We start from the raw sequence: 27,009 nt of genomic DNA, 5'->3' as shown, positions 1-27,009 counted from the left end.
CGTGAAAATGGTTGGATTCACTACACATTTAGAGAGTAATGCTGACAGGATTTAGTGAACCAGATGTGCAATTTAAGAGAAAGGATGATTCTGTGCCTTTGAAACCAGATGAATGACAGTGGCGTTTACAAAGATGGTGAAAGTGAGGAACAGATTTGAAGTGAGAACAGAACTCAGTTGTGGACAAATTCAGTAGCAGACATCCATGTGGGGATATTCAATAAGCAGGGGGATATATAAGTCTGAAGTTCAGGAGAATGTCTGGGACAAGAAATATACAACTGGGATAATATTTAAGCCTAGGGAGTAGATGAGATCAGCTGGAGAGTAAGTGTAGATAAAAAAGGAACTAGTTGGGAGAATGACTGATGGTTACCCCCAACGTTTAGAGGCAGGGAAAAGAAGAGGCAAACAGTAAAGGAAACTGGCAAGAAGCAGTCAAAGTAAAAAAGAACTCAGGAGAGCATGGGCTCCAGTCAAGGGATACAAACATCCGTGTGACTAAATCTTCTGGTTATTCTCCAGGCCCCTCATGATGCTTGACCACTAGCAGCATCCAGCTCTGCTGTTGCTCCCTGCATGCCACACTCTCTGCCCTTGGCTCCCATGACTCAGCCACTCCTTGTCTTCGTTCTTCCTCTCTAGGTTAGGGTTCCCACGGCTGACACATCACACTCCTTTTCTCGGGCTCTGTTCTCTCCCGGCCCACCTCAGCCAGGCCCATGGCTTCAATCACCACCAATACTTTTGACTCACACATTTTTCTCTCTCCAGCCAAGACCTTATCATCTCCAGAAGGCATATCAACTTTTTATTTAACATTTGTCTCCTTCAGGATATTTCAAAGGCAGCTCAAATGTAATATGCATAAAACCAAATCTCATGATCTTCTAAAATGTGTTCTCACCTCTCATTAAACACTTAAAATTGATTATTACTTTTCAGCAAAGCAATAAAAAAAGTATTTAATAAATATACCTAAATATAAATAAGAAAAGTCAAGAAATATCTTTTAAAAACATTACTCTGATAGGAAGGACTGAAAACTTGATAGAAGTAATCAGTACCACTTCTAAAAGATGCAAAAGTAGGGGCGCCTGGATGGCTCAGTTAGTCTAACTTTGGCCTGGGTCATGATCCCAGGGGCCACATCGGGCTCCTTGCTCAGCAGAGAGCCTGCTTCTCCCTCTCCCCCAACCTCTACCCCTGCTCATACCTGCTCTCTTTTTCTCAAATAAATAAAATCTTTTAAGTAAACAAATAATAAAAAATATTAGTTTAATAAAACATAAATAATAGAAGAGTTTTAGGTTTTAACAAAAAAAAAATGTTTAATCAGATCAGCAAAATGGAATTTACTTTAAAATAAATGGAAAATCTTGGGACGCCTGGGTGGCTCAGTGGGTTAAGCCTCTGCCTTCGGCTCAGGTAACAATCTCAGGGTCCTGGTATCAAGCCCCACATCGGGCTCTCTGCTCAGCCCCCACCCCTCTAGTTGTGATCTCTCTCGATTAAATAAAGAAATAAAAAAAAATCTTTAAAAAAAAATGAAAAATCTCGTTTTACAAATTATCTGAAAAAATCATTTATAAATTATGATTCCATAAATATTAACCAAAGTATGTGCATTTAAACCAAGAAATTACTAGAAACTAAACTCTAAAATGTTAGTAGTATTTATCTCTGTGTGCTGAGATTATAGATAATTTTCTTCCTGTTCTTTTCTGTATTTTCCATACTTTCCTAAATGAACATTTCACATTATAAAACTGGAAAAATAGTTTTTCAAATCACTCATCAATTCTAATGCCAAGCACCACTTTTTACTCAAAGAAAAAATAAAAATAGAAGTTCTAAGTCTCTGTGCAAAAAGAATGAATACTGTTACACTGAAAAAATAAATAAAATGGAAAAAAAAAAAAAAAAAAGAAGTTCTAAGTCTCACTACTGACTTTTTTTACAATTACCCTGGAAAACTACCTCAAGCTGAAACTAGTAAGAAGACAAAGTTTGATTGTTAAGAATATATTTCCTTAAAAGTAAATATTCTGGTGCTGACTTCAAAAAGTTTAAACACTTTCTTGGTGCTTTCATTTTGTGCAACATTTAAGGTAGACACTATCTATAAGATTGTTTGAAACACAACTAACATTTTTCAAAACTGGAGAACAGTGACAAGCGACACCTTCAAGCTCATAGTATTAAATGTGACACCAACTAAGTAATTTACATATTTCTGGGAACAAACCATCCACAGATCCCACATGAATTATGACTGTTAAAGTAAGAGATTGTCTGGTAATACATAATTTGAATTCACTGAAATTTTATTCATGTATTGAATTCATAAACAATAAACAACCCTTCCAAAATGTTATTACTCAAGATACCACAGAATCAGAAACACCTGATTCCAGAATAAAATCTATTACTCTGAAGATCTGTATAAAACAACAACTACCTTCTATTTGTCCAGAAAGCAACAACTATAGACTCTCTCCATAGATAACCTCTATCTACTAAGTAATAATTCTGTCAGAACCAGATACCGATCTTCAGAACCCTACACAGAAACCGTGTTTTCCTCTCTCGTCCAAATTAAGGTCTACTAATTCTGATGAAATGAGGTAAAAGCCAAACAAAATATAATCTAAAATGGCTTCTAAAATCTCCATCCCCAAATATTTTAAGCTCAACTCCCAGCAAGTAATATAATTTTATACATTTTAACTGTAAACGTGTATATTTAAACGTATGTACTGTATTAAACTATTTGATACTTATGACCATTTTCACATGTTATGGCATTTACCATGGCCCACTCTAGACTACACGATGCAGAAGGCAAACTTCAACCACCTTAACACCACAGACACAGCAAATCTTCAAAGTCACATGCAGACACTTAGTGCCCCCTTGTGTTCCTTCCCCTGTATCCTGGGGCAGATAAAGCTAATCTTCCCAGAGTGCTCAGCCATGCTAATTTCCTCTATCCCATCTCTCATATCTTTCATGTCTGTTGTCCATCAGGATAATTACAAATTAATCTGAATTACTGTAATAACAGATGGTACTAATAAATTTTAATAATTCAATGCACCATCCTCCTAGGAAATACGTTTACAAGTTAACGCCATTCCCAAAGAGAAAAACCATGATGAAAATAAATGACCACAAAATGAAAAGACTTAGAAAAAGTCAACCCTCTTCTTATTTTATTCCATTTACTAAATGCAATAACTAGAAATTTAAGTACTTTCCAAGCTTTTTGACTGAACCACCCTTGAGACTTACAGAGAGGTGAGATTTTCTGCTAAAGAGCCAGTTTCTGTGTCTGGGCCACTACAACTACACATATACCCTATTGAGACATAACTTATTCTGCCCATCTAGATAGATTATAACCATCAAAACATAATTTTACGTGGGAAAAGTTAAACATAATGCGAGTCACATGGCAGATGTTAATCAGCAATAGCTCTTCAGCCCCAAATATCAAATGATCTATATCCTAGGTCAATCAAGATGTGAGGGGGCTACTCCATTGCTTCCAAGCCCCCATACACCATGATAACTGAGGTTGTCACAGTTCCTACACAACAGACAGACAGACAGACAGACAGACAGAAACACACACAATAAAAGCAAACGAAACATCTCCACTGAAGTAAGAACACTCACAGCATAACTGCTACTGGCTGCTGAGTTTTTACTTATGACTAAAAAAGACCAGAATCTGAAGCACACTAGTCACTAATGAACTTATCCAGTGATAAATACCACATTTTCATTCATAGTGATTGTACATATGTGATATTTTCTTATTAAATGCAACTGGATTCTACTTGAAACAATTATTTCTAATCTGATTTATCTTCCAGAGTGGAAACAAAGTATGGCATAAAAACCTGTGTGAGCAGACCACACCACCTTTTTCTTTATTGTTCTTTTTAATGGAATTGTAAAATCATTCAAATGGCTTTGGTTGTGGTTATTAAGAATTAAATGGCATAATCTCACTTTTCCATGCCTGGACTCAACTAGAAATAAAAAGTTAGTGGATTATGATTCGAAAGTGTGGTTAGAAATTAATTTGTAAGCAATGATTGTATTGGAACAACATAGGGCATGACATATTAGTTTGTAAAATGGCAAAACCAAACATTAATTCATATAACAATGAAAGCAAATGGTGTATAAACAACCATTTAATGATTCTTTATTGTTTTCTGAAGAAAAGGATTTTATTCCCCCACAATCTGTATTTAGGTACATTTCATATCCATATACACTTAAAACGACCTTTCTATATCAACATAAACTTTTCTTTTGACACTTCATCTCTTATATGATAGCAAAAAGTTGTAAATACCAGTGAATTACATTTTGTTGCAGAAATCATTTCAATATTTCATGCTTCTCTAAAGTGTAACTTCTATGAAATTACCTGCATGATCACAGTCAAAATTTTATATCTACTGCATGACTACTCTGCCATGCAAAATATGCTGGAATTTTAATTAGATTTGATTTAAGCAAATCATTTTTATATTATTTCATCATAGTAGCTCTTAGAGGTACACATCAAAATCTACTCAGATTGTAACATTTTTACATATAAAACTTAAAAAAGGATGTCTTTCTCTTAATGTTTAAGAAATGAACGGTCAAAGATTTTTTTAATTTTTCCTTAATTTTAAATGACTGCTTCAAAAGGCATCACCTCCAAATGCCAATATACAGTTAAAGATTTTGTGTTCTCCAAGTTACTAAAATCTTTACAGACACCTTTTCTTAAGAATAATAAAGTATGACACAGATACATAATAAGCCTTAAAAAATACCTGAGAGGTCTTGCCTGGGGATTGCCTGCTTCTACATATGGATGTAAATAATCCTTTATGTAGAGGTCAGCAGCACTATTAGAATGGGTGCAAATGAGGATCCTGCTGAAATAAATGGTGCAAATAAAAAGAATGATAAAACACAAAACTACTCAAGCAGTATAATACCAAACAAAAGCAGTGGCCATCTTAATATCAAACATTTCCCTCAACCTACTCATCAATCTCCAACATATTATTCGCAATGATGTTTTCAGGAAATTATTACTCTCTAAGCTGTAAAGGAAACGATTTCCCCAAATTACTTTTAAATCTAACACACAGAACTTTCTTTATGCACCCAAGTCTTTCGGCTCTACCGTCTATCACAATTCCTTAGCAGACCTGGGAGTTCAGATGGCTATTTAAAAGCTATCATTTTCTATGTTGCCAATTTTTAAAAACAGTATGTTTTAAAAGAATTCAAATTTTAGTCCTTTGGGGTTTTGGTGTGGGTCTTTTTCTTTTCCTTTTTTTTTTTTTTTAAATTTTCCAAGCTGAATTAAAATGGTCTTGCTAGCCTCAGCTTTGTACTCACAACAAGGACAGAGGTTGTGGTCTAATGATGAAATCGGAGCACACATACCACCATCTCACCTCGTCTCCTGCTGCTGGAGTATGTGCTTGACGGCCTGAGCTAGAGTGAATGTTTTGCCTGTCCCATAGGGTCCAATGATGAGAACAGGAGGCAGCTGTATTGAAAGTGGAGTTGTAATGGCCAGAACAGCCTCTTTCTGTTTTGCATTTAGCCGAGGATCCAACTGCTCATCCCACTGTCTATAGAAAATAAAAATTTATTGTAAACACACGCATCTTATAAACAAACAAAACACAGGCCTAAATTTTACTGAACCATTAAAAATACTGAAGAAGCAAAGCACCTACAAAAACAAACGCTTATTCTAAAACTTCCTTCCAGAAAAATACCCAACAGAGCTGGTGTGGGGTGCTTCACTATGTTGATCAAAACTCACTTTGATCACTCTGTCCTATTCCAAGTGCAAAAGATTGCGCTAACTAAGGAAGGCACACACACTTCTAGTCTAGCTGCTACCAAGTCTATGAATAGTAATGGCAATGTCTCAAAAATCTAATTTCCCTGTTACATAAAAGGATCAGGAAACTTTTTTCTGGTAATAAAGAAGTATTAGTTTCTTTGCAGAGCAAGTAAAATGCAAAAAGGGAGACAAACCAAATTTCAAATTCTAGTCCACTGAAAGCTCTCTTTAATGAAATTTAAAACAAGAGGCAAAGAAAAAACCTGTATGTCCCTGGTTAAGAGATATTAAACATTTACAAAGTTCTTAATTCAGAAAACAGCAGTTTAAAAAAAAAAAAATATATATATATATATATATATATCTCAAAGAGGGACGGATGGCTCAGTTGGGTAAGCATCTGCCTTCAGCTCAGGTCATGATCCCAGGGTCCTGGGATCCAGCCCCAAGAGAGGATGCCTGCTCAGCAGGGAGCCCGTTTCTTCCTCTCCTCCCTGTTTGCTCTCTCTCACTATCTCTGTTTCTCTCTCTCTCTCTCTCTCAAATAAATAAATAAAATCTCTTAAAAAAAAGTATCAAAGGCCAAACAATAAGGAATGTTTTCTATTATTTCCCCCATACACATAATGTACTTATGTCCTATTTTTCAGGGTAGAGAACACCTGTCACAGTAGCACAAATGGTTGCTGTAATAGGATCTATCTTACGAGTGTCCCTTATGACTTGGCTAAGTTTCGAAGATTTAAATGGATAGCAGATGCTACAAGGGATCAAACCAAGTGGAGAATCAACAGCATTCTTTCCCACAACCACAATTAAAATACTAAATATTGCAACAAGTATGGCAAAAATGATAGGGATGTAAACCAAAATAGGAAGGGTGTGTAAAGAGATGCTTAGAAAATTTACACTCAAAGTGCCTACAAAATACTCCTGCAAGACGCGGTTTGGATGCGAAAATTCCTTCTCTCCGAGGCTGTACTCCACAGTAATCAGAAACCAGTTATTCCTGGAAAATCTGAATACTTTCAGTTTTTAAAAATTGTAACTAATGTTATATTCGGACAGATAATTTCAAACAAAAGGAAGTCTCCAAGGAAATGTAAAACTTTAGAAAATAAACTTTGACTATATAAACGCGCCATTACTTATTTTTTCGAAACTTAAAATTTTTAAGTAAAAAACAAAAGAGCTCTGACCAGTGGCACTAAATTTCCTGGAAACCACTGACTAAAGATCAAGCTTTTGACTTCAAAGAATCTCTCATCATTAGACAGCTTATTTATTCATAATTCTGCCAGCACCTAGCAATGTTCCATTTTCTGCAAAAGAGCAAATTACTTTAGGTAATCACTAAATCCAGATCTAATATATGTGGAAAACTGTGGAACAGTTCCTCTGCTACTGAGCCTAGAAAGCTAAAACACTCAATTTCTCTCCCTCCTCTGCTGGAGCTCCAACTCTGGTCAATGAGCTTAAAGGAAAAGGCCCCTCCGAAGGGCTTCTTCCCTGACTCAGTAAAACACAAACAAAGCCTCAGTAGGAGAAAGCCCTTCCTGCTCCTCTGCATTCCTCCTTCACCTGGCTGGAAAGAGATCCTGGTAAACAAAACTGCAGCTGCCATCTTATAATCAAGAGGTAACAGATGTCAAGAAAACCAGCATGAAGAAAACCAGCATGCTCTAAGGTAGAGAGGAGGGGAGGCCTCAGTCCTAGATGGTACTGCAGAGCCCTTGCAAGTCCTAGACCACCTCCCCACCTCTGGGCTTCCATCTCTACTTGATTAAGCCACAGTTGGTTCAGTAAGCTGTTACTTGCATCCATACCTGACCCCAGTGGCTCCTTTACCTATATATGGGGACAACGACTTGTGTATCAGATGGTCTTTCTAGGATCAAATGAGGTGCTGTTTAGAAAAATAATTGAGCAGTCAGTGCTCAATTAACGTTAGTTTCTATTACCGCGTTCACTGAGGACTTCAGAAAAATGACATATTACTTGACCAATATACACTTTCAAAAACAAACAAGTTTTAAAAACATGCTCTAATTCTTCAAATGTGGTGACTTCAATGAACTTATAAATGAGACAAAGAGTAAGTTATATATAAAAGTATCAGTCTAAGACATTCATGATGAATTTATAGGTATAGCTCTAAAATACAGTATCTCTTTATTTATACAGCCCACTCTACTTATCAACTGCTTCAGCATAAATAAGTGCTTCAGAGCAGATCAGAAACCATCAATGTTGGTCACCTCTACAGTTTCTGGTCATGAATGAGGAAGGCCAATGAGCACAAGTTGTCTTTAGTGTGCCACCTGCTCAACAGAGGGAAGAGGACTTAGAATACATGTGCCAGTAAGACCCATCTCGGTTTTCACAGTTTAAAATAACAGTCTCAGGGTGGCTGGATGGCTCAGTCAGTGAAATGTCTGCCTTCGGCTCAGGTCATGGTCCCGGGGTCCTGGGGTCAAGCCCCTCGTCGGGCTTGATGCCCAGCAGGGAGTCTGCCTCTCCCTCTGCCCACCCCCACTTGTGCTCACTTGCTCACTCTCAAATAAATAAAAATCTTTAAAATAAAATAACATAGTCTCTTCAAGCTCATTCTGAATAAAAATTACTTGAACCCTGAATCACATTAATTCAGAGTCCTTTTTTTCCCCTGGTCTAATGCATTTTTATAATTAGTTTACAGACCACATGCTCATTTATCTCTCTGTATTCCACCTTATCTCCAAAAAGACTTTATACAGCTAATGGTTTCTCAGTATATTCCCCCACTCAGACACCTTTAGTTACTATTTAAATTATAGCGGCATGGAATGTCTTCCTGCTCAGATGTTTTCTGATACTTGACATTTTCTTAGTTACTTCTGCAGTTAACCCTTGCAGTCAATTGTAAGTGAATATACGATATAGTTTTCAGAAGTAAACATATCAAGTACATGCCGAAAAGTTTACTGGTATGCTCTCACATTTGAAACCTTAATTTCCTTCTTTAAACTTGAAACTCTAAGTCAGCTGAGTATGTCATACATTAATAATGTGTAAGGCCCTGTTGAGGACTGACAGATAAGTGAGATGCGGTCTCTTCCTTCAAAGACCTCAGAGTATAACGAAACCAGAAAAATGTAGGCAAGTGACAAAAATTAATTTGAGAATAATTGTGTTTGAAAGCACAAATCTAACTGAATCTAGCCCACAGAACGTACTCAAGATTTTTTTTTTTTTTTTGGAAAAATGAAAATGGAAGGGTCAGGCTCATCTCCTTGAAGGAGAGAGCAATTGAGCTGGACTGAATCTTAAAGGACAGGTGGATCAACAGATCAACACTGAGCAAAGATTATTTCAGGGAAAGAAAATCATTTACAGATAAAAATGGTGGAGGGGGAAACTCTGAGCTTGACGGGTAGACAGTGTCAGTTTTGCTAGATGAGAAGGCTCTGGAGATTGACTGCATGACAGTGTGAATATACTTAACACTACTGAACTATATACTTAAAAAACAGTTTAAAGGGGCGCCTGGGTGGCTCAGTGGATTAGGCCGCTGCCTTCGGCTCAGGTCATGATCTCGGGGTCCTGGGATCGAGCCCCGCATCGGGCTCTCTGCTCCGCGGGGAGCCTGCTTCCTCCTCTCTCTCTCTGCCTGCCTCTCTGCCTACTTGTGATCTCTCTCTGTCAAATAAATAAATAAATAAATAAATAAATAAATAATAAATAAATAAATAAATAAATAAAAAATGAAAGGGGAGGACAATGTATGTAACTGTGAATAAAGATATGCCATCAGGAATACTATATTAAGTTGTTTTTTAAAAAAAAAAAAACAGTTTAAAGAGTCAGTTTTGCATTATGTAAATTTTACCACAATTTTTTAAAAATTTATAAGAAACTGGGGCACCTGGGTGGCTCAGTCATTAAGCATCTGCCTTTGGCTTGGGTCATGATCCCAGAGTCCTGGGATCGGTCCCCAAATTGGGCTCTCAGCTCTACGGGTAGCCTGCTTCTCCCTCTCCACCTGCTTGTGTTCCCTCTCTCTGTCAAATAAATAAAATAAATAAAATCTTTAAAAAAAAAAAAAAGAAAGAAATTAAGTGTAGGGCCAATTAAAGAAACTTCAAGGTAACTCAATATGGCTAGAGCATGGGGATTTAGAGGGGAAAAGGAGGGTGTCAAGTAGAAAAAAGTAGAAGAAATCTGAAGCTACCACTGGAAAGCCCTGTCGATGGGACCACATAACAAGAGGATGGCGTTCAGCCATGCAGACTCTCCACATATCAAGGAGACACCCTCAGAGGTCTGTAACCACTGAAATGAAATGATCATTTTAGCAAACTAACTGCGGCAGAAATATGTGGGATGGACCAGGGAACGGAGACACAGACTGCAGGACAGAAGACCGACTGTAAGGTTCCTTCCGTAGTCCAGCTCTAAATTACACACTGGCTGTAAGAACAGAAGGAGGGGAAAAGGTACAGAGAAAGCGCACCAAATGGGAACTGAGAAGACTGGAGTTTTACAATTATAGATCATGATTACTTCCAGGACAGTGAGGAAGTGGAAAACGGAGATCACAGAATGAGTATAAAGAACAGCGGAAATACATAAACTACTCCTGCTCTTGAATTTTGGCAATAAAATGAAGAATGCAAAAAAGATAAGGGTAAGTGAAACAAGGGAAAAATGATTTGGGTTTTCTGTTGTAAGGCATCTTGTGCTTTTGCTGTTTTTAGAACTGAAAGAAATAGAATGTGAGGGGAAGAGCTATATGCCACTTCTAGGCCTGGCCCATAAAACTTTCCTACGTGATCCCCTGTGGTCATTCTTCCCGTCTGCCAGCTGGATGTCAACACACAGGCTGAAACCATGGAAACCACTTACTGAAGATACCAGGGCCTCCATCAGTGGTGGAGCAGGGCCACCCGCCCATGACTGGAGTGACACAAGTGATAAATAAGTAACCTTCTATTGTAGAGAGGCACTGAGATTAAAAAAGAAAGGAATAAGAGGTGGAATGAGCAGAGCAGCAGCAGGGGCCAAGAAGATAAAAACTCGGGGAAAAGGACTAGAAGAAAGATGCAGTCATACAGCCGTCAGGGTTAGTCTGGAAACAAATCAGAAGTACCCTTAAAAAGACACTCACGAAGATGTGCCAAAGTGAACTGAAGCAGGAAAATATTTATACAACCCTTCACCTGAGAGTGGTTTCTGAAATATTATCTGTGATAAAAATCATTTTAAATGAACTGTTTGAACCACTTTTAAAAGATCCTAATTTTCCCATTCAACTTATACTCAGAAATATTCCTGAATCGCTTGGCATTCTATCAAATTAAGGCTGTTGAGAAAAGCAACAGAACTCATTTAGACTCTGACGAAAAGTGAAGAAAGTACATGATGAAACTCAAATGTTTCCTTTCAAGAGTTCTTTCACTCTCCTTTCTCCACTAATACACGGCTCCTGGAGAGTTTGGCAAATTTGCTTAAAAAAACTATATTGGCATTATTTGATACAGAAATTCAATTTCACTTCTAGTGAGACATCTCCTTTTCTGTACCTGTTAGGACTCCAAGGTATGGTTGGAGTCATAGTGGTGTCTGGAAACAAAACCCCGTTTTCCTTGATCCTGTCTAGCGCATAATGCATTTCACAGAGGGGTAATCGATTTAATTGAAACTGAAGTTCAACCTGAAACACAAAATAAATTTTTTTTTAAAAAATGCATGAACACAAACATCAATGCTTGCAGCTTGCTAAAAATTTTTGTGGAGATAACCTTTTAGGGAAGCCAAGTTTAGAGATTCTCTTAAGTGCAATGTTACTTTAATACGAATTATTATAGCTGATATGTGCTTTGTTTACTTACTGTCAGGCACTGTAATATGCACTTTACATAAATTATCCATTTACTAATACCAATGATGTATATATCATTATTAACCTTATTTGACATCTAAAGAAAATGAAGTACTTATGAGCTACTTAATATCTAAATAAAGGTTGTCTGGTTCTACCATATTCCTGTGAATACTATATTTGATGAAATCAGCAGAACATCTGTGAGATATCATCTCTTAAGTGGTTAAAAAAAAAATCAGGCCCAGGACATTGTATCAATTTACTGTGAATAAATAACAATCAACAAATTTTATGTTTAAAAAGAAAAAAAATAAAATTTTAAAGAAGATTGGCTCTCCAGTTAAATATGGCAGAGTGAACACACAGTTCACCTAAGAAACCACAAAGAGAGGAGAACATAAGCAGACACAACCTCCAATGAGAACTGTCCCTGAATGTGGCTTAGTTTCCTTTAATCTGTTCTTCTGTTGCTGATTTTAAAATTATAATCGGGAAGTTCAGCCTCATGTAAGACTGGAACATTGTAGATGTTACTTAATTACCAGATTGGTTTTCTCTGAGAGTTACCAGAGGTCTAATTCTCCACCCACCTCTGTAACACTTCAAAATCAACTGCATTTCTGGTTAGAACGGAAGGTGGAAAATCAAACCAGAATTGTACCAGCTGACAAGGACACTACAGACAACCATAATTGAGTTACCTCACTTCAGAACACACCTGTGTGTCATAATCAGGCCGAAGATTAAGTTCTTCACAGCATTCCCTGGATATCCTTAAAAATATATATTCTTTTGTTTTTTCTTCAATAGTAGCTTCATAAACCTTCTCTTTGGTTCCCTGGGTCTGTACTAACTTCTCTTTAGGGACTGGTAATAAATAAACAGCATTGACTTTGGTCATCACCAGCCGTCCAGCCAAAGTATCTTCAGAAAGTGTTTCAGTAAGCTTAAAGCGACCAAAAAGTTGTCCATTCTGAGCATACTTTGCACCTCCAGAAACTCCAGTGAGCATGAAACTTGCTAGAATCTGCAAATGCACTTTAAGGTTGAACCTAAATCAAAAGTAGAAATGAGTCTGAATGCTTCACATCAGAACAAAATAAATCAAATTTAAACGTACAAAGAATTAAAGCTTCATTATCAATTCCATTCCATTGACCTACAAACCATACATTACCTTTCTGCCATTAATCCAAGCTGGAAACAACAAAATTTTTTTAAGTCAATAAACTTTCATCTAAGTTACATACAGGCATTTACTTAGTTGAGCTGAAGAAAACATATTTTTAAAATCTGAACATTTAAGGGACACCTGGGTGGCTCAATTGGTTAAAGCGTCTGCCTTCGGCCCGGGTCATGATCCCAGAGTCCTGGGATCGAGCCCTGCATGGGGCTCCCTGTTTAGTGAGGAGGCTGCTTCTCCCTTTGCCTTGCCCCGCAGTCTTGCTCACTCGTTCACTCTCTCTCTAATAAAAATCTTAAAAAAAAAAAATAAAACCTGAACATTTAAAATAAAGATAAGTATGGTATTTTAATAAAACGAAATGTTATCACACATTAATTAATTCAGAAGTCTGCTTGAACACTCCCTGGAACCATTAAAACTTCAAAATCCCCTGAAGTCAGACAGAAACACAGCACTGAAACTAAAACGGACCTTCATTAAACTGAGGCTTTTCAAGTACACAAATGATTCAAACTGTGAAATTTTTCTTTCAATGCTGTTAACGAGTAACATCCAGAATAAACGTTTGTTCATGACTACACTGAGACAGATCCCATGCGGAATTACGGAAAAAGAAGTTAAGAGCTAGCTTGTCAGGCAACGGCCGGCACACTCACTTGTACTCCCGTGTGTACCATGAGTGTGAGAAAGAATGTGTGTGTCAAGTACAGAGAATCGAGCTACACGCTCAAGAAATAGGAGGTGGGGGAAAAATTTTTTTTAAATAAATAAATAAAAAGAAATAGGAGGTGGAAGAAAGATTTAAACTAACGGACAGCTCTCTCCTTTGCCATTCTGAAACGGTGCCACAGAGAGAAGACAAAGCAGTAAAAGAGGAAAGGGAACATTTTCTACTTTTTCTTCAGAAGACTTCAAATTATATATATGAATGAAAAAAATTAAGTTCTTTTAAAATCTAAATATCCATTTGTGGAAAAGGCTACTTTTTAATGGTACTACTGAACTGTCTTCTTTTCAAATCTTCTTTTATATACATGATACTAAGAATATCTTACAAATTCTTAAGAAAAAAAACTTTTTTAAAACACTGTAAATTTTCTTTTTTTTTTTTTAAAGATTTTATTTATTTATTTGACAGAGAGAGATCACAAGTAGACAGAGAGGCAGGCAGAGAGAGAGAGAGAGGGAAGCAGAGAGCCTGATGTGGGACTCGATCCCAGGACCCTGAGATCATGACCTGAGCCGAAGGCAGCGGCCTAACCCACTGAGCCACCCAGGCGCCCCAAACACTGTAAATTTTCTTAATGAAAACATCTAGGGGCGCCTGGGTGGGTCAGTTGGTTAAGCCTCAGCCTTCGGCTCAGATCATGGTCTCAGGGTCCAGGGATCGAGCCCCTCATTGGGCTCCTCGCCCAGCAGGGAGCTTGCTTCTCCCTCTCCCTCTGTCTGCTTACTTGTAATCTCTCTCCCTCTGTCAAATAAATAAAATCTTTAAAAAAAAAAAAAAGAAAAGAAAACATCTGCTTACAGTATTAGGAAAAAAGAATCTAATTAAAACACCGTATTAAGGGGCATCTGGGTAGCTCAGTTTGTTAAGTGTCTGCCTTCGGTTCAGGCCACGATCTCAGGGTTCTGGGATAGATCCCCGCATCAGGCTCCCTGCTCAGCAGGGAGTCTGTTTCTCCCTCTCCCTGTGCCTCTCTCCCCACCCTCATTCTTTTTTTCTCTCTCAAATGAATAAATAAAATCTTTAAAAAGAAGAAAAGAAAAACACCATATTAAAATGTTGAATGTCCATTTATATACTTTAAGTTAGAAAAGTAAAAAGTAAAAAATAAAGTAGAAAAGTATAAGGATAGAGAAATATTGTTACAGAAATCTTTAAGTAATATAACATGTCTGAACAGCTACTTAAGCATGTAATAAATAATAAGAGCTTACAAGTTCCATTAGTAACCTAAAAACAGAACACTTAAAACTCCAAACACATGTATAAATATATACTAAAGTAAGTATTTTTTTTTTTTTAAAGATTTTTTATTTATTTATTTGACAGAGAGAGAGATCACAAGTAGTCAGAGAGGCAGGCAGAGAGAGAGGAGGAAGCAGTCTCCCTGCAGAGCAGAGAGCCCGATGCGGGGCTCGATCCCAGGACCCTGAGATCATGACCTGAGCCGAAGGCAGCGGCTTAATCCACTGAGCCACCCAGGCGCCCCTAAAGTAAGTATTTAATGATCCGGCTCTAATGAGGATTAAATGAATTCTAGCAGTATCTGCCATGTATGTGGAATTATTTAAAAATCACGTTATATTTTTCCATTCTCTGTGCATATTTTACTAGATCCAAAACAGAAAAGTAGGATGATAATTTAAAGAAATACAGTTTGTATGTTATCTAGTTACATTTGACTCTTTTTAAAGACTGGAACGTGCACTAAGATTCACATAAAAGGAAAATAAAAGTATACTCCACTCCCCAGTTTACATATAATCTATGTTCACCTGCTTTTTTTTTTTTTTTTTTTTGGTAATACAACATATGCTTTAAAAAAGAACAGGAGCCCATGGCTTATTCACGCTTTTTCAAATACATTTAAATTTTTACTTTCCTTTACTCCACACATATGAGATTTACAGTCATTTAAAGTTTTCAGAGAGGAAAGAAATTTCTTATAGTGCACTCTTCATTCAGAAATGGTCTCTTTTGGGGTGCCTGGGTGGCTCAGTTGATTAAGCGTCTGCCTTCAACTCAGGTCATGATCCCAGGGTCCTGGGATAAATCCCTGCAGGGAGTCTGCTTCTCCCTCTCTCTCTGCCCCTCCCCCTGCTTGTATGCGCAGGATCGCTCTCTCTCTCTCTCAAGTGAACACAATCTTTAAAGATTTTATTTATTTATTTGACGTCACAGAACTCACAAGTAGGCAGAGAAGCAGGCAGAGAGAGGAGGCAGCAGGCTCCCTGCTGAGCAGAGAGCCCGATGCGGGGCTCGATCCCAGGACCCTGGGATCATGACCTGAGCCGAAGGCAGAGGCTCTAACCCACTGAGCCACCCAGGCACCCCTGAACACAATCTTTAAAAAGAAAAGAAGAAATGGTCTCTTTGCTGCTAAAGTTGATACATAGTTTTGTTTTTTTAAACTTTGCAACCACTTTCCACTTTCTTGAAACTCCCTCTTCTATTGACTTTCCGAAAGTCATACTCTTTAGTTTTATTCTTACCTTTCTAGCAGTTCTTCCATCCTCTACCCAAGCACCGACCACCTGCTAAAAGTCCACCCTGCCCTCCTCTTACTCTGTAGGTTCTCATCAGGTGAGGTCACCCTCTCCTAGATCTCTCAGCTCAGGGCTGTAAATCCAACCGTCAAACAGACACCTTCGCTTATACGCTCTTCAAACTCAGTATAAGCAAAACACGGTCACGATCTGATGTCCCCTTCTGTCACCCCAAACCAGTCTTTCCATGTATTATATATCTTAGGCAACAGCACTCTCATCAACCTAGGTGTTCAAGACAGAAACCACACAGACCTTGTGTCTGTCACCATCCTTCAATCCCCCATCACACATTCACCAAGCCCTGCTGGTTCCTCTTCCTCCTAATTCGTCTGCATCTTAACATTCTGAACACGGATAACCATAACAAACTCCTAACATGACTTCTTGTTTCAAATCAATACTTCAAACCACCACCAGAGGATCTTTGCAAAATATAAGACTGAAGATAAGCAGCCTCCTCTAGCTCTAAGGGTAAGGCTTAAACAGCTTTCTCTCACCACCCCACCCAACCCAACATGAGCCCTCCATTATAGCTATGATGACCAACTTGCAATTTCCCCCAAAATTCTATCCTCTTATTCTCATATCCTGTTCCTTCCAACAATTAAGACGTAAGAACCTTAACATACCTTTGTATTCTTCATCTGACAATTTTACCTGTTTTTTTGTTTTATTTTTGTTTATTTTGTCTTAAATTCAGCCTAAAGGGGCACCCAGGTGGCTCAGTCGTTTGAGGGTCGGACTCTTGGTTTTGGCTAAGGTCATGAACTCATGGGTCATGAGAGAGAGCCCCACATCGGGCTCCCTGCTCAGCCCATATCCCAACACACACACGAGAGCACTCTCTCACACTCCCTCTCTAAAGTAAATAAAATCTTTAAAAAAAAAAATTTCAGCTTAAACACCATCTTATTCCCAAAAGCCAACTTGATTCCCTCCTTGACTTGACTATCCTCCTTCTCCCCACTACTGTGGGGCAGATGCTCTCCTGTGGGACCCTCGTGCTTTCCTCTATTGTAGTGCTTAATACACTGTATTACAACCCTATATTTATAGGTCTGTCTCCCTCACTGGGTAACAAACTTTATTCTAAGTTTAATTCCAGTTAGTTGACATAGTGTTATATTCATTTTATGGATTATAAACTTTTGAGGAAGAAAGAAACACAGTGTGTTTGCCTTAGAATTAGCAGTGGCCAGTCTAGAACCTAACCTTTGAATACTCAAAAAAATTTGTTCATTGAATTACTTTTACATTTTCATAATAACCTGATTTTTTCCAGGCAACATATTTCTATTTCGACTACTTTATACTATTCCCCAACAAATTCTAGAAATTTTATAATATTTTCTCAACTAAGGCAATATATTAAAATTTTTCTATTGCATCTGTTTTAGAATCTGCCATCCCAAAACACTTGATCACAATTTAGCAAGCATGAAAAATTCACCTCTGTCTTAAAGCAGTAACAGAATCCTCTTATGACATTTAGTTGTACCTTACAACAAAACTCCTAAGGTAGAGGCACTAGAAAATAAAAGTACTAAGAAATACAGCCTTCCCCCAGAAGATACATCATATGTTCAAAATACAGACATAACAGAATTTCTGGTAGAAGTTACAGCTAGTAATATTTAATTTTCTAGAAGATTAACAGCCTAAAAATAAATTATATTAGTAAGATATCTTAAGTATTTAAAACAGCATATATATTTTTAAGATTTAATAACTCAGAAATACCTAGAATACAAAATATATTGTACAATTAACAAAGATATTTCTTAATAAAAAGAAAAACCATCTTTCTATTACTGCTTGCCACATTTTGAAATCAACCTTAAAGCTTACATAATTCCTAACGTTTTGGGAAACAGCAGAATAGCAGCCAAGCAAATTTGGACCAATTTAATATCAGCTAAAAGAAATATGGCTCTATCAATCTTAGCAACAGTTATTTCTCTTGAGTATAACTTTAAAAGACTTTCCAAAGCTATATAGAGAATTTCACTTCACACAATTTCTGACTAAATGAATGATAACAAAAATCAACCAAGGTAATAAGCCAATACCTGGGTTTATTGAGGCAGAGCAACAGAACTCAGGCAGACCCAACAGAGGCCTCGCCTCACCCATCTTAATGACGAAATGTACATCCACACACCAGGCCTGTCATGCCAGCTGTCAGCACTGAGAAGCCACGGCAACCTGATTAGGCACACCACTACACAGTTTAATGGACACGACAGCTTCAGCCAAGAGTCAATTTCTTTTGAAAATGTGCGTCTAAGAATCAGATAGCTTTCACTTCAAGGTAGAATCATAATTGAATGCATATCAACATGTCGCTGAAGACAAGAGAAATACTTTTTTTTTCCCTTAATCTTGAAAGAACTGAAGGGCATTTTCCAAAACTTAAATGAAATTCAGTATTGTCCTTACCACCCCCACACATCTCACACTAGAACTTAACATAAAAAGAAATCTTAATTTCCAGACTGCTTTAAAAAATCATCCCTTTCTTAAAGTAAAAAAAATAAAAAGATAAACTTGATTACTACATCCAAACTCAAGCCAAAATATGTTTTTTTTTTAAGATTTTATTTATTTATTTGACAGACAGAGATCACAAGTAGGCAGAGAGGCAGGCAGAGAGGAGGAAGCAGGCTCCCCACAGAGCAGAGAGCCTGATGCAGGGCTTGATCCCAGTACCCATGACCTGAGCTGAAGGCAGAGGCTTTAACCCACTGAGCCACCCAGGTGCCCCTATTTTGCCTAATCTTGAGAGGCTTCATTCAATCCCATTTTCAAGGAAGGAATGCTAAGGGTAACCATGTAAAAATATCCAAACCTTACAATTAAGATGTAAAAACCTTGACATTAGTTTCATGATGAGCAATATTCTACTTCAATTGTCAAAGTTCTGGGGCACCTGGGTGGCTCAGTCAGTTTAAGTGTCTGCCTTTGGCTCAGGTCATGATCCCAGCATCCTGAGATCAGGCCTTGCATTGGGCTCTCTGCTCAGCAGGTAGCCTGTTTCTCCCTCTCCCTTTGTCCCTCTTCCCCCACCCCAGCTCATGCTCTGTGTGTGTGTGTCAAATAAATAAATAAAATCTTTTTTTTTAATTGTCAAAGTTCACAAATGACCAATACATTCTCTTGATCTTAGGAAATACCCTATTAATCATGGCTAAGTCTCACTACATCTCAAAGAGGCATATTCCATTGCATACACAATACATTACTACTGTCAATACACATCCGAGTCATTTAGAGGGACGACTCTGTTTACCCAAGCCACTGTCTTCTGGCTTTAAATTGAGTCTCAATCCACAGCAAAATATTCTTCACCATTCTAATGGGGACATGAGTTTGCTTTGATGACTGGTATTGACGAAACAGACAAGTAAAATGATCCAATCAGACACACTAGAGAATGGCCCAAGGACCAAATCCAACCTTCAGCCTGTTCTGTATAGCCCTTAACTAAGAACAGTTTTTACAAAAACAAAAAATAAAACAAGACAAAACAAAGAAGCTATGCAAGGACTATACCAAGTCCATAGAGCCTTTAATATTTACTTGCTGGACCTTTACAGAAAAAGTTTGCTGAAATAGTTTAGTAGTTGCATAGAGAGTCCCTCAAATTCATTTTTTAAATACATCTTTCACGTTATTTGTGCTTAAAGAATTAACAATCAAATGTGAATTAAATTCAAGGCAACAATAAAATTAATATATTAAGTTCAAAGGGAAAAGAAGGAAAAAACAGAAAATACAATTTTTTAAGTATATATAAACCTTCGTCAACAATTTTTCAAAATCCTTCAGTTTATATCTGTTATTTGTCCCTCATCCATCTGCTTACAGACACCCTTTGTGAACTCCATCTAATAACTAAGACGTTTGCTTCTTGGTATGTGCACAAACTCTATGCTGTACTTCCCAAAATTTTACAAGCCTGTCAAATTCAGAAGTGTAATTTACCAGTCTTCACATCCAGGGGGTCTCCTCTCTGGGTGAGAGAACCACTGGAAATTTTCAAATTCTTTAACAGAGTACTATCTACTTGTCACATTAGACATGTAGCAATAAATTCTCATTTCCATCTTTAATAAAGATTTTATTTATTTATTTGACAGAGAGAGAGAGATCACAAGTAGGCAGAACAGCAGGAGGCCGTTGGGGGGGGGGAGCAGGCTCCCTGCTGAGCAGGGAGCCCAATGTGTGGCTCAATCCCAGGACCCTGAGACCATGACCTGAGCTGAAGGCAGAGGCTTAACCCACTGAGCCACCCAGGAGTCCCCTCATTTCCATCTTTAAGATCCTTCTAACTCTTGTGTAGTTAGCATAAATATAAAAAGTGATCATATAGACTTGTATTCAATTTGTAAACATCCCTATTTGAATCAGTAACTATTTTAAAGACCTAATTTTAAAGATTAAAAAAAAGAGAGAGAGAAAGCTCAGATGTTCCTACAATACACTGTCTTACTACTTCTTTTCATCTCTAAGGTCAATTTTACACCTGAATCACCAAGTACTGCAACTGATAGTATCCTAATCTTCTATTTCTTTGTTTGCTTTTTCTTATTATAATAGTAACATGTGGTCATTATACAACATTCCAAAAATAGAGAAAACCACATTAGAACATAAAAAAGGGAGGCACCTGGGTGGCTCAGCGGGTTAAGCCTCTGCTTTCAGCTCAGGTCATGATCCCAGGGTCCTGGGATTGAGCCCCACATCAGGCTCTCTGCTCAGTGGGGAGCCTGCTTTCTCTTCTCTCTCTGCCTGCCTCTCTAACTACTTGTGATCTCTATCAAATAAATAAATAAAATCTTAAAAAAAAAAAAAAAGAACATAAAAAAGGGACTCTTGGGTGGCTCAGTCGGTTAAGCACCTGTCTTCAGGTCAGGTCTTGATCCTAGGATCCTGGGATCAGATCCCAAATTGGGCTCCCTGCTCAGCCTGCTTGTCCCTCTCTCTCTGCCCCTCCCCCATGCTTGTCTCTCTCACACGCATGTGTGCTCTCTGACGAATAAACACAATCTTTAAAAAACAGACCAAAAAAAAAAAGGGAACACAGAAATTACTCATAATTTCATCAACCAGAACACATAATGCTTTAACTCTTTCCAATATTTCTATATACAAATATACTCATATATACGCATGTATAAACACACACACAAAATTAGAATTACAGTGGATGCTTTCACGACTAGCCTATTTTCCCTTTATATCGTATCATCAGCATCTTTACCGTTTTGAAAATTCTTCAAGAACATAATTTCAATACAGTAGTCCCCCCATATCTGCATGGGATATGATCCAAGACCCGCCATGAATAGTGCCAAACCCTATATATACTTTGTTTTTTCCTAACCATACATACCTATGATAAAGTTTTATACATCGGTACAAAAAGAGGTTAATAACAATAATAATAAAACAAGTATAACAATATACTGTTTAAAAAAAAAGCCACGGGAATGTGGGGTGTCTCTCTCTCTCAAAATATCTTACTGTACTGTACTCACACTTTTTGAGATGACGTGAGATGATGACATGCCTGGGAGATGAGATGAAGTAAAGTCAATGACAAAAGCCTAGTGACGTAGCATTAAGCTGTCACTGACCCTCTGATGTCAGATCTCAAGAAGAAGCATATGCTTCTGGACAACAGTTGATCGCAGGCAATTGAAACCACGGAAAGTGAAACCGCGGATGAGGGGGAACAACTGTAGTCACAGAACACTGGATTATATGGCGATATCACAATTTACTTATTTTCACTACTCTTTGAAAGACAATTGTGTACAGGCATCTTTAACTTCACCTCTGATTCTTTCTTCAGGATGATTCCTCAGAAGTAGAATTACTACACCAAAAGGTTCAAACCTTTTAAAGACCTTTAATATAAACTACCCGAAAAACCTCCTCCAGAAATACACCAACTTGAGTCTGCCACAGGTGTTCATTTCACATTGCATGTATGCAAGTATTTCCAAGCCCTCTTATATGGACTTTTTTTTTTTTTTTTTTAAGATTTTACTTATTAATTTGAGAGAGCGAGCAAGCAGGGGGAGGGGAAGAGAGGGAGAGAGAACTCAAGCTGTCTCCACACTCAGCACAGAGCCCAACACAGGCTCGACCCAACGACCCTGAGACCACAACCCGCCCAAACCAAGAGTCAACGCTCGACTGAGCCACCTAGATGTCCCTTATATGGGCTCTAAGAAGCCCTTACAAGGTACACTTGGAGTGAACTTTCATCCACTTAGTATCTTAATCAGAATCTGATCTCCACAATTTTGTAGGGTTCATTCTTATATCTATTCAAATTTCCTTTTTTTTTTTTTTAAAGAGAGGGAGAGAGCACAAGAGCAAATGGTGGCAGGGAGGCAGAGGGAGAGGAAGAATCTCCAGCAGACGCCATGCCCAGCATAAAGCCCAACAGGGAGCTCAAACTAATGACCAGAGATCATGACCTGAGCTCAAATCAAGAGTCCTATGCTTAGCCCACCAAGCCACCCAGATATCCCAAATTTCCAGTTTAAGAAAATTATTTTTAAGGTAATAATCCATAAGCTTATTGATCTTTAGTTGTAAGTTCCAAGGTAACATATATGGAAAAATTCTTAAACCTGAACAAACAATATTTATTTGTTACATTTAAACAAGTGTAAGTTAACACATAATGTTTTCTGAATTTCTAATATGGTACTCCAGAATAGTCTCTTAAGATTCTGGTAAGCTTTTAAACTCCATTTCATCCCATATTTACCATTTTTTAATCAATGTTTTCTTTACTGAGGAAAAGGAACCTATGACCATGTAAATAACATATATGCTATTAATAATGTGAATATACATGATACAAGCCACTGTCCTTGTTATCTTTTTTTCAAGGTTTATTGAGCGATAGCAAAGTGATAGTACAAAGCTCCTGAGGAGGGAAGGGACCCGAGAAGGTTGCCTGGTCCTCGTTATTTGGTTCTATTTCATTAGAACTATACATGGACACAGTTAATAAAAGTCTTGTAAAAGACCATCGGTGGCCATAATTTGAAGTCTTAAGAGTAATGAAAAATATATTCTATATAACATTGTAAATTTTACAAGTATTTAATTTCAAATTAGATATGTTCCAAAACCTAGATCTATAAATAGAATAACACAGGTATTTTCTTACTTTTCTTTCTCTGAATATATTCCTTAATAATATTAATGATAAGGTACCAAAATAAGACATCTTGGGAAAAAAACAGGTTGGTTAGGCTACACCTAAAGAGAAAACTACTTATAAAAAATACATTTATGGGGGCGCCTGGGTGGCTCAGTAGTTTAAGCCTCTGCCTTCGGCTCAGGTCATGATCTCAGGGTCCTGGGATCGAGCCCCGCATCGGGCTCTCTGCTCAGCAAGGAGCCTGCTTCCTCCTCTCTCTCTGCCTGCCTCTCTGCCTACTTGTGACCTCTCTCTCTGTCAAATAAATAAATAAAATATTTTTTAAAAAATACATTTATGTCTCATAACTATGGTTCAGTATTTAAGGCTTATTCCCATTTTATTGAAAAAGTGGAATGCTACTACCAAATATAGTGACTTCATTAATATCTTCCTTCACTCAGCAACCCCCAGTTTGTTTTGTGTGATTAAGAGTCACTTATGGTTTGTCTCCCTCCCAATCCCATCTTGTTTCATTTATTCTTCTCCTATCCCCCTAACCCCCCATTCAAACTTTCATTTTTTAAATCTTTTTAAATTTATTTTATTTATTTGTGAGAGAGCGAGCGTGCATCCAAGAGCAGGAGTTGGGGAGTACAGAGGGAGAGCATCTCAAGCCGACTCCACACTGAGTGCAGAGCCCAATGCAAGGATTGCTCTCACAGCTCCAAGACCAGGCCCAGAGCCAAAATCAAGAGTCAGATGCTTAACCAACTGAGCCACGCAGGTGCCCCAAAATTTCACTGCTAAGATTACTTTTCCTATAATGACTCCAATAAGCTTTTGGTTTTTTTGTTGTTCTGTTTTAAGATTTTATTTATTCATTTGAGAGAGAGTGAGCAAGTGAGCACGGAAAAGAGCACAAGCCAGAGGGAGAGGGAGAAGCAGGCTCCCCACTGAGTGTAGAGCCTGACATAGGGCTCAATCCCAGGACTCCGGGATCATGACCTAAGCCAAAGACAGCTGCTTAACCAACTGAGCCACCCAGGTGTCCCTCAAATAAGCTCTTGGATTTACCTTTGGTCTTCACCTGTGGCATATGGATAAAATGTACAGTATGTTAAAGCATTTGTAAGTGACTCGAAAGGTATTTTATTATTAACAAATAGGTTTCCTGAAGATTTAATTCATTTCATTCTTTTTTTTTTTTATTTTATTTATTTACTTGAGAGGGAGAGAAAAAGAGTGAGAGTGAGCACACAAGCAGGGAGAGGGGCAGAGAGAGAGGGAGAAGCAGACTCCCCGCTGAGCTCCTAAGGAGCCTGATGCGGGACTCGATCCCAAGACCTCGGGATTATTACCTGAGCCCAAGACAGAAGCCCAACATACTGAGCCGCCCAGGCGTCCCCAATCATTTCATTCGTAAAATTACATTCCAAAATATGTAGACTCTTCCAGTTTTTGTACACTTATTCAACAAATATTTACCGAGCACACACTCTGACTACCATTAACAGAAAGCTCCTGTGCAGCAGGGGACCGTATGTTTGCTTTCCAGCACGTAGCAGTCTTGCCGAAATGAACTATATACTGTGCACCAGGGAGGCCGAGACGAACAGAACACAGCACTAAACAACAGCTATCGAGTAACAACCGTTACTATCTCTCCTCACTTAGGCACATCTCCATTTCAAAATAAAAAAAGACCATCGAATGCGGAGGGGTTTCTTTTGAAACAAAGTGCTTCTGAAGTAACTTACTTGCTGACTTCTTTATACTGGGCTATCTCCTCAATATAAAGAAGGTCATGCAGCCGTGACTGATAGTTGGTCTTGGTCAACGATTTGTCTAAAACGGACTGGGTAAACAGCTGGTCAGCAGAGAGAGGAATTTGGTATCTGATAAGAAGGCTCTTCTCCAAATCAGTAGTTTCATTGGGTTCGAAATCTATAATAGTCTTAGAAGAAGAATCCCAACGCTTAGCTGTGGTTACTAGCTGTTGTTTTGCATGCATCAGGTATTCAAGATCTAAACGGAAACAAAAACACATTTATAAAGGAACACAACATTAAAATTCCCAAATAATAGATTACACGTTTTGGTAGGAGCATTTTATAAGCTAAAGCTCATAATTCTTCAAAACAAAACAATACAAAAACCCATCTGACAGAGAATCTTCCCCGTATCAGAAATCTTTTGTCTAGCTTAACAAAATAACATAAATAGGAACCCATGTTAAAAAACAAAACAAAAAAAACAACAAAAAAAAAACAACTTTTTTTTAACATTAGAATAGAATATAACAAAAATAGTCATTAACATATTGAAAATAAAGATTAACATTTAGAAATTCACTGACAGCCAAAAGAAATCTGAACTGCAGGATAAATTCCTGAGATAAAATCTACCAGGTGACAAATCATTTTTCCCCTCCTACTACCAATATCTGCCCGTGACAGCAAGACAAGATCAGAAAACTGTCTTTTCTTGCGTAGTAAAGCACAGTGAAACTCTCTGAAAGTCAACTTACGACAAACAAGTATCTTTTAGGAAATATTCATGTAAAAGTACTGCTAATTCCTCATTAAAAGATGCCATTTCAAAATTTCAAATGCCATTTCAGAAAAATTCAGTTTAGCCTCAGTTACATTATACCGTTAAGTAGGGCACAATGTCAAAATGAATGACTGTTCAAGTTCTGACATCTCTGGGAAAAAACTGTAGCATAGTACCAGCACAGGGTGAAATTTATCATAACATAGATTCTGAGCACAGGGTAGGCACACTCTAACTGCAGTGCGTATGACATTTTCTATTTGGTGGAACATACACATCCCTGTAAATATGAAACATTAACTAAAAGGGGAAAAAAAAAGTTGCCTGACTAACTCATTAGGCTGAGATCCAGTTTTAATGTAACATAATTGAAAAGATGGCTTCCCAACTGAGGTTAAAATTTGGGAAGATAGAATAAGAAGTTTAAAGAGAGATCAGCTGGTCTTCAAAATACAAAAATATTAAAAAAAAATGCAAAAATAAGTTACCCTGTACTATCTTTGCAATGAGAGAACAATGCATAATTGCCATGTACGGCTTAGTGAGAGATTTTCCTATATTAAAATGTTACATATAAATTACACACATATTAAGCATAATCATCCGAAAGACATTTCTCAATACTGGAAAATAGTTTATCCTAATATCTTAGTAAAGATTCAAATGTAAAGGACCTAATTTCTTGCCTTTGCTCCTTGAAAACACTAGATGCCACTTTTAATTATTTATCAAAGGATAAAATAAATACAACTATAATCATCAAGTTTTAGGATGGCCTGCATTCTTACAATACACTGGATGAGATGAGGATGGTGTTTTTGCAATAGCTTCAAAAGTAGAAGTTTCATAAAGTAAACTGACCATATTTTCTTCCTAAATCATCCAAAATATGGGCCCTGCCCTTTCATTCATTAAATCATAGGTACAAAAAATATTTAAGCTACACAAATGCCAACATTTCTAAAAGAGATCATACCATCACTAAAAATCAGATGACAATCATTGTCAAAGTAACAAGGATGTGCATAAAAATTTATTTTCCTTAATTCAAAAGTCAAGAGAAAGAGCAATGGTACAGT

At 37.6% G+C, this 27,009-nt stretch overlaps 1 protein-coding gene across 3 annotated transcripts in view; it reads right to left on the bottom strand.

Annotated features, from left to right (window-relative positions):
• Positions 1-27,009, bottom strand: part of HELZ (helicase with zinc finger) — a 185,307-nt gene that overhangs the window by 73,609 nt on the left and 84,689 nt on the right. For 2 of the 3 annotated variants that reach the window (XM_045984510.1, XM_045984509.1), the window contains exons 14-18: positions 25,135-25,402; positions 12,463-12,796; positions 11,443-11,573; positions 5,481-5,660; positions 4,845-4,949 (exon numbers count right to left, since the gene is read on the bottom strand). In XM_045984510.1, the coding sequence (XP_045840466.1) occupies positions 4,845-4,949; positions 5,481-5,660; positions 11,443-11,573; positions 12,463-12,796; positions 25,135-25,402 (1,018 nt within the window). The remainder of the gene's footprint in view (positions 1-4,844; positions 4,950-5,480; positions 5,661-11,442; positions 11,574-12,462; positions 12,797-25,134; positions 25,403-27,009) is intronic. The other variant, XM_045984511.1, reaches the window with a different exon arrangement.

Source organism: Meles meles, chromosome 18, assembly GCF_922984935.1.
Source record: "Meles meles chromosome 18, mMelMel3.1 paternal haplotype, whole genome shotgun sequence".
NCBI lineage: Eukaryota > Metazoa > Chordata > Mammalia > Carnivora > Mustelidae > Meles > Meles meles.
This window is presented reverse-complemented; position numbering and strand designations above follow the sequence as displayed.